The following is an 8,968-nucleotide window of genomic DNA, read 5'->3' as shown; positions in this document are numbered from 1 at the left end:
AAAACCAAGAAACCCACCCTGGCTTTATGCCAAGCCCCAAGGAGAATTGAACTCATGACCTCTTAATCATGAGGTGTTTTAAGTTTGCCAATTGAGCTGCCCCCTTGGGGTTATTTTAATATTTGTTGTTTATCTATTGTCCACTGAAATAATCTGCAAGAAAATTTCTTGAACTGTCAATGTATTATGATTTTGGGAAAATGTTTGCTGTGGAGGAGTGGGACCCTTACTTTTTTTTTTTTGATATGGAAATAAGTAGTGCTTAATATAACTGATCTGCCATGGATTACAATACAAGGAAGTGAACCTCTTCCTTTGATCTCAACTCTCAAGCATACAAGTAACCCATAACGCCTAATATCTAAAACATGGTAGAGCAAGAGCAGTTACCACACTAGTAGGATTTCTCATTCACTACTTTTTATTTTTGCACACTCCTCTCACCCTTCATTTCTAGACACTACAGTAGTACATAGCTAAGTGATATGGCTCTACCCATGATGACCAGGGCCGGGGCCAGGGTGAGGCTTCTTCTCAGGTGGTGATCCCTTCTTAAATGGACCAGTGTGTCCATCTAATTCATGGGCATCCTCAAGCAGATGCTGGCCAGGGTGGTGAGGAGGACCATGAGGAGGGCCATGAGGAGGACCATGAGGAGGACCATGAGGAGGACCCTTTGGTGGTGGCCTCACTCCGGAAGTTGGGTGCTGCTTCAAGTTAGGGGAATCGAGGGCTTCTTCCTTTGGGTGAGGACCATGGTGGGGAGGCTCTTCAGGGGGATGCTTCTTCTTTGGTGGTCCATGATGACCATGTCCTTGAGGTTCGTCATCTTCATCAGCCAGAGAGGGAAGGGTGGCGAAAGCTGCCACCACTAAGAGCAACAACACAAAGCGTGCAAGCAGAGCCATGTTTTTGATGGTTCTTCACTTGGACCAAGAGTGGGACCCTTACAACCAAACACACAAGGGGTAAAATGACCAACCCTTCCCTCATGAAAGAGAAATTGACTCTCCTGTAAATGCTTCCTCGTGTACTTCCATTGGCTCTCGCGCATGTGCAAGAACCAAATTCCCCCAAGGAAACTATTTTTTTGTCTTTTCTGAAGATAAAAACTCTATGAGGGAACATGGCCTATGCCAGTGCTCCCATGTCTCTCTCTCCTCCCTTTATGAAACAGGGTGAGAAACACATCCAACCAAATAGGAGGCCCAAGTAAGATATACCTGCAAAATGTTCAATTTTCATCGTGGCCTTTCAATGAATATGGAGACTACCAAAAAAAAATTTTGAACATGGGATGGGAAAAATACTGAGTAAATATGTTTAGGTACAATTTGCTTTGGATGAGCTTAACACACACACACACACACATATAAGAGTAAAGACCCAGCCCACCCAGTCAGTATCTACTCCTCAACGCTATGCGTTTTATCCTGAAAACATTCTCCATAGAAAATATGTCGTCTTGTACACAAAATTGATGCAGCAATAATGGAAAGAGAATGTTGGGACTGGGGATCCAAATTGGCTTGGAATTGTAACAATAGACATGGAATGGGTTACCATTTGTTTCTGGTTGGGTCACGCACCCTACAACGTTTCCTTGCTGTACAACTTATAATAGTAATCTGTGGAACTGAAGAGAAAACATGAGAGAGAGAGAGAGAGAGAGAGAGAGAAGAAATCTGGGTCATTGGCTCTGTTTTGAAGCTGTAAGGTTCCAATACTCTACCATCCAACTGAGCAGTCAAAATGTTGGCAAGATAAATTTGACAATTCATTTGACTTGTTACTGCCAGGGTCCAAGGAGTGGGGCTGGAATCAGTCCTAACTTTTGCATTTTTTGCATGAAGTGGCTGCCCTCGGACTCAAACCAGTGGCAGACCGAGTTTCCCCCATCGTACCAAGCAGTAGTCCCTACTTGATGTAAGCAATAGTACAACCATAATTCATTGGACTTTCTTGTTCAAACTTGGCAATGCGTGGATGGTTGCGTAGTATCTCAAGTGTTTGCTCCTTAACAACACCCGTACCCATACCATGAATGACAAAGAGAACTGTACGAGATCTACTTGCAGCAATAGCCATGTTGAGATTGCGAGAAGCTTCATCAACCCGCATTCCACGTAGATCCAAAGTGTTCTTTGACGTCTGTACCACCGGCCCATAAGAAAACTCCTCACCTTTGTTTGCCTCTGCAGCGGTCTCCTTGTGAATTCTACGAGGCTGACCCTAAAACATGGATCACAACACCCAGACTTGAGCATTATCAAACAATCAGAAGATGATGAATTGAATTGTGCCAACTCCAATACACAGATTCCGCAAGAGTTATTATCTTGAGATGTTTCCAGCCATATTAAAGTAGGCTACGATAAACGACAATAGAAATATCTGCGAATGACATGGAATACACTTGTGAATCACCCTAGGCATGGAGAAGGAATTTAACAAGAAGAGATCCATCAATGCAAACTACTGTATGTCTCTGCATGTCTTTCACATGCATGTATAGGGCCATAATATTACTACAGTAATGAAGAAAATTGAAGCTGCCGGACATGTAATGTCAGCAACCACAAGCAGATACCAAAAAGATAAAAACTTGCAACAAGAAAAGATGCAGCTAGTCAACAATGAGGGGGGCAAAAAAAGTGCAGAGTGATGCTGTTATGCACATGTACAGATGGAAAAGTCGAAAAGCCTTATTTGGGGAACAATTTCATGATAAGCATAGAGTGAAGAAATTAGCAATTTTATAACACATCCTCCATGCATCCCTGGTGCAAATCAATTTCTTCAAATGAAGAAGTATGAATATCACTTAAAAGAAAATTCCTGCACAAAGAATCCACCACATGCTGGACCATCCCACACAAAATATGCATGAATTTGCATGCACTTTGTCAGTAATGTGTTTATGCATTGATGGAAAATGATAAGGTGGTGCAGAAACATTATAGTACACTACATATTGAAAGATGAAATTTTAACTGATTTTCGTAATCGAGTTTCTGGTTATGTTTGTATGCAAACTGTAGAGTTATAATTATGTGCAACTTCAACCATGCAATAAATTTCACTGGAGTCATGGAGAAGTAAGAAACAAGATAAAGGGACAGTCCAGGAGGGTCCAAAAGGTTCTTCTCAATCTTTTGTCAATGTAATACACATGTTGTGGGGTCACCAAGTATATTTTATAGGTCAATAGTTGACCAAACTGGTAGGAAATGAGCCTTTACCGTGCAATGGGATTTTGGAAACTGTGGATTAAATCTGGAAATTCATCTCACATACAAACCCATCTAGCTCATTTTCATGGTAGGGTCAGCTAAACCAATACACTTAGTTGGACAAGATCTGAGTTAGGGTGAAGGTTTAAAGTAATGATATCGTATCGGAAGGGTGATTTTAAGAGAGATATCGTATTGGGGAGACACAAGATACGCTAGATATGTATGAAAATGGTCAAGAAACATAAGGAAATGCTTAGGATATATGCAAAATACAGTTTTGAAGCATAAAACACAAAAATAAGTAATATGTAAAATATATCATGTATAAAAGGAGAACAAAGTACAAGAAGACAAGTGCATTCAATTGATTATATATAAAGGACGAAGTTTCTTACAGGTACTAATACCAAATTTTTTAAGTATCATATCAATACCTTAAAGATACAATAAGTGTCGGTTAGTATCAGCAGATACGGAAGGATACTTAAAACCTTGGGCAAGATTGGGATGGACTCCCCAAAACAAACAACCAATATCCAACTTGCACACAAACTCAATCAAACCTGATAGATGGCTACCTCCAATTAGGATCATCCAATCAGATAAGCTTTTGCTAAAATGGGTCGGACCTTGAATGTCTTAACACATAAAGGGCACATTTAATTTTCTTCATAAGAATAATGAACAGATGTAATGAATGCATAAAAAAGACACTTGTTCTTCCAGAGATTGCTGGTTACAAACCTGCCTTTTCCGGCGTGTGGCTGAGCTAGCAGTTTCCCTACTTGGAGGAGCTTTAATACTATTCTGCTTCACACGGACCCTCATTTTCCCATATTGGACTAGGATGGTCCCATCATCCCCAGGTGCTTCAACCACTGTGGCCAACTTATCTCCTAATCCCATTACATGAACTTGTTCTCCAATTTGTGGCATATAAGAACTACAATTCGTTTCTTCAATTGCGAAACCATTACTTCTACAATGGTCTTCAACAATGGATGCAATAGTAGCTTCTGATTTCCTTGTTAATATATTAAACTGATCAGGACTTGCACTTCTGAGTTGGTTCTCGAAGTTCTGGACCACAGCATCTATCTGAGATTTTGCAGCCTTCACATCATGTCTGACTTTCAGGGTTTCCTTTGCTTTTAGAGCTACCAGACGTCGATCAAGATCTTCAGCCTCACCTTGGATCTTCAGAATGTTACAAAAAGGAAATAAAGGTCATAATTAGTAGGTGCATGTTGGGAGGTGAGTGTAGAACTTTTCTTTTAACCAACAGTAAGGAAGTAAACTTGACAAGAAAGAAGGGAAAGCTCATGTTCTCGTCTCCTACGAATGACAAAGGAGCGGGTTAACTGAGTCCCACACAACTAGGTGGGTGGTGGCAGGCTTTCACAGGTTCAAGATCATGGATGACATCTTGTTTCAGTATGATAACTGAGGCCAGTTTGGTTTGATCGCTCATGTAGATTCTGACCTAATGAGGCTCTTCCACCCTTCTTAAATTAATTACGTAGGTTCCTATAATATAAATTAGGAATCCTTGGTTCTTCACAATATAACTCTTTCTAGCTTCAGTGTATATAATGTATAGAAAGAGTTTTGTGGGAACAGATTGTGTTCTGCAATCTAGGTGCTTAAGAATTTTCAACCTATAGTTTCTCCTTTCTTTTTAAGGCAGGAGGAAGGGATGGGTGGGGAAGCTGGAGGAGGTTCGGTGTGTAGGTCTCACATTATGTCAGAGTAGGATTCTGCAAAACCTACCCTTAAATGTCAGACTTACCGGCCATACCGACTGCATGTAATGGTTTAGGGAAGGGACCCTATTTTACAGCCAAGAGCCCAGTGGAACATTTTTACAATGCCTGCCTGTGAGCATGTGTATGTGCAGTTGAAGCATGACCGAAATTTTGAAACCCCACATGGCATCACATGATAGTGATCCCAGGGTCGGGAAACCCTATTCGGGTTTGCTATAGGCCCACCCAAGTGTGCAATAGCCAAATATTAAAGAATGATGGAAATTCTGTAAATAAACTGAAGATCTCAAAGAGGGTGGCAATTTCATAATATAAGGAATGACTTAGCTTCTTCTTCCTCACACGATAAGAACTGAACCAGCCGTAGAGATATTCAACTTCAAAGAAGAAATCTCTATTACGAGATACACGATCGAGCTGGAACTTTAAAGAAGGTTCAGAATCTTGAAGACCTATGGATTACACACAGTGAACAGCCACTGTGGATGTCCAGGGCAGCAAATCAAACTCTGCAAACCCTACTAGGTGATAGTTCATAGTTGCAGGTCCAGTCCTGGTTTCAGAGATAGATCTCTCCACAGGAGGGGTATTAGGACTTGGGGTTCAAGGGCAAGAACGCCCTAGGGGAGGAAGCTTACCTTCTGATTTGGAGAGAGAAAGAAGAAGGATCGAAGAAGCTGGATTTAATTAAGTAGGGCTGCAATTGGTCTCCAGAAACAGAGCTTGGGAGTATTAAGAATGAAAAGTAATAGAAATTGATGAAGAAGGAAGAGAAGGGAGGAGAGAGAGGGGATCTCGCTCCAACAATCACGCCACAGCCTTGGTGAGCACACTTCAATCAACTTTCTATTCCAAATCCGTTTATCGATTATAAGCATACCCATATGTAAAGTTGTAAAACTAAGACTCCTAACTGGAATGTAACTCAAACTAGCTTGCACCCAACTCTATATCCCATTTCATATGTAACCTAACCCAAAGCGAAACATGATAAAATAAAAGACAAAAAAACTACAAGTTAAACCCAAATAAATAACTAAACTACTACCAGCCATTATTAGACTAAAATCCCAAGTTGTGCCGGTTCCATCTGGACTTTTCTAAACCCGGTCATGTTGGTCCAACCATTCTAGTGTCACTGGATCACCACAAGTATATCCAGCCGACTGTATCATCCCGAAGAGCTGTGAATCCATGGATTTGGCCTGATCTTTAAGTATTTTTTACGCCTTGATTTCTAAGTTAGTGTGTGAAGTCTTTGGTTTTATTCGAGCTTAAAAGTTAGGTTGGTTTACTCTCAAGCGAGAGAGACAGAGAGTATACTCCAGTCATCAGTAGCTAGCTAGACTCTCGACTAGCCCCAACTTAGGAAGTCTTATGAGGAACAGGAATATAGGCCTGTGCACCATAAAAACTTGTTGAAATGCATTGTTATTGCCCTTACTTAACAGCTCGAGCTTTTAGGATAAAGAGGTTGTAACATGGTATGAAAACAGAGTGGTCGAGTATTCGATCCTTTGGATGTGCAACGGTTCCCTAACACATTCTCCCCTCGGTGCCATGTGATGGAATTTCCACGTGAGTGTGTGCCATGTGTAGGCCATGTGTATACTGACTTGCACGTGCAGGAGGGTATTAATATACATTGCTATTGGTCTTCCTTAGTAATCAAGCTTTTTGGATAAGTGGTTGTAACAAAACTAACAGGTTCCCTTCGTGCTTTATTTAGTATAAATTTTCTTATTGAATAAAGTTTGCTGCTGGTTTTCTCGGTCATATGCTTCCATGTTTGTTCTGTCGAAATGATTGTACGTCTCTCACTTCCTAATTAAAGTCAAAATTTTCATTTAGAATATGTTTTTGCGGCATGGTTAAGGGAGTCTCTGTTTGATGTGAAACTAAGCTAATGAAGAAATGGAAAATGTAGTGACAAGAACAATATGCTAAATGGTTATAAATGTCCAACCTGATTCAGAAAACATGGAATAAGTCCACACATTTGCCACATTGATTTAGGAAGAGGGAGAAAATTACAGATGTGATGAAACTCTATGTTTGGACGTTGCTCTCAACTTTGAAATATGGTATGCTATAAAAAGCAACTACAAGTCAAAGTGATAAAAGAAAATACTAATTGACAGAATAGATTTTCATTCTCAAAGAATACTTTCAAAATAATACCTCATGATAAAGCTCCATAATTTCTGAATGAAGAGAAGCAGCTCTCCTGGCCCGAGCTTCCAACATGCTCCGGTCCTTCAGTAGTGACTGATAAAGCAAAGCTTTTCGTTCCGTTTGGTTGTTGGGTTCAAGTCTTTCCAGCCACTTTTGTGCACGATCAAGCACTTTTTGATCAAAGCCAATTGATTTTGCTATACTCAAAGCATTGGAATCACCTTTGCTTCCCCAGAGTAAGTGATAGGTAGGCTTCAAAGTCTCCAGGCAAAACTCCATTGCAGCATTCTCAAACTGAGGATCCTTATCTTTTAAAGAACTTAAATCCGCATAGTGAGTTGTCACCACAGCTAAGTTGACCCGATCTTTGAGATACTGCAAGATGCTGGCCGAAAGAGCCACGCCTTCTGAAGGATCAGTCCCATTCCCAATTTCATCAATGAGAACAAGTGATTGTTTGGAGGTCACTTCCAGTATTTTACAGATACGTAAGATGTGCCCACTGAAGGTGGAGAGATTTTGCTCCAATGACTTCAATCCAAAAACAAGAGTTTCAGAATAAAACCAAACAGCTTCACCAGAACACACTAGAGACTTTGTCTCCATAAACAAGATAAAGTACTACCTGGTGATCCCCGATATCTGCCAGAACAAGATCAAACCAAGGAAGCCTTGGGTAGTTTTTAGCAGGCAAATACATGCCAGCCTTTGACATAAGGGAGGCCAACCNTCTGCTTCACACGGACCCTCATTTTCCCATATTGGACTAGGATGGTCCCATCATCCCCAGGTGCTTCAACCACTGTGGCCAACTTATCTCCTAATCCCATTACATGAACTTGTTCTCCAATTTGTGGCATATAAGAACTACAATTCGTTTCTTCAATTGCGAAACCATTACTTCTACAATGGTCTTCAACAATGGATGCAATAGTAGCTTCTGATTTCCTTATTAATATGTTAAACTGATCAGGACTTGCGCTTCTGAGTTGGTTCTCGAAGTTCTGGACCACAGCATCTATCTGAGATTTTGCAGCCTTCACATCATGTCTGACTTTCAGGGTTTCCTTTGCTTTTAGAGCTACCAGACGTCGATCAAGATCTTCAGCCTCACCTTGGATCTTCAGAATATTACACAAAAGAAATAAAGGTCATAATTAGTAAGTGCATGTTGGGAGGTGAGTGTAGAACTTTTCTTTTAACCAACAGTAAGAAGGAAGTAAACTTGACAATAAGGAAGGGAAAGCTCATGTTCTCGTCTCCTACGAATGACAAAGGAGCAGGTTAACTGAGTCCCACACAACTAGGTGGGTGGTGGCAGGCTTTCACAGGTTCAACATCATGGATGACATCTTGTTTCAGTATGATAACTGAGGCCAGTTTGGTTCGATCGCTCATGTAGATTCTGACCTAATGAGGCTCTTCCACCCTTCTTAAATTAATTACTTAGGTTCCTATAATATAAATTAGGAATCCTTGGTTCTTCACAATATAACTCTTTCTAGCTTCAGTGTATATAATGTATAGTAAGAGTTTTGTGGGAACAGATTGTGTTCTGTAATCTAGGTGCTTAAGAATTTTCAACCTATAGTTTCTTCTTTCTTTTTAAGGCAAGGGGAAGGGATGGGTGGGGAAGCTAGAGGAGGTTCGGTGTGTAGGTGTCACATTATGTCAGAGTAGGATTCTGCAAAACCTACCCTTAAATGTCAGACTTACCGGCCATACCGACTGCATGTAATGGTTTAGGGAAGGGACCCTATTTTACAGCCAAGAGCCTAGTGGAACATTTTT

At 40.7% G+C, this 8,968-nt stretch overlaps 2 protein-coding genes across 2 annotated transcripts in view; both read right to left on the bottom strand.

Annotated features, from left to right (window-relative positions):
• Positions 1-491: 491 nt before the first annotated feature.
• Positions 492-908, bottom strand: LOC122093012 (histidine-rich glycoprotein-like). The gene has a single exon (XM_042663286.1). It carries the CDS (start codon positions 906-908, stop codon positions 492-494), a length of 417 nt encoding a protein of 138 aa, XP_042519220.1.
• Positions 909-1,426: 518 nt separating this feature from the next.
• Positions 1,427-8,968, bottom strand: part of LOC122093295 (endonuclease MutS2) — a 28,017-nt gene continuing 20,475 nt past the window's right edge. The window contains exons 3-5 of the mRNA XM_042663579.1: positions 7,184-7,708; positions 3,981-4,433; positions 1,427-2,232 (exon numbers count right to left, since the gene is read on the bottom strand). Of these exons, the coding sequence (XP_042519513.1) occupies positions 1,918-2,232; positions 3,981-4,433; positions 7,184-7,708 (1,293 nt within the window). The 3' untranslated portion in view covers positions 1,427-1,917. The remainder of the gene's footprint in view (positions 2,233-3,980; positions 4,434-7,183; positions 7,709-8,968) is intronic.

This window comes from Macadamia integrifolia, chromosome 11 (genome assembly GCF_013358625.1).
Source record: "Macadamia integrifolia cultivar HAES 741 chromosome 11, SCU_Mint_v3, whole genome shotgun sequence".
In the NCBI taxonomy this organism is placed as follows: domain Eukaryota; kingdom Viridiplantae; phylum Streptophyta; class Magnoliopsida; order Proteales; family Proteaceae; genus Macadamia; species Macadamia integrifolia.
The sequence above is the reverse complement of the archived record's forward strand: the minus strand, read 5'-3'. Positions and strand labels throughout refer to the sequence as shown.

What these genes read in the sequence shown, in the direction of transcription:
- LOC122093012 (XM_042663286.1), bottom strand. Translation starts at nt 908, where the DNA reads ATGGCTCTGCTTGCACGCTTTGTGTTGTTGCTCTTAGTGGTGGCAGCT.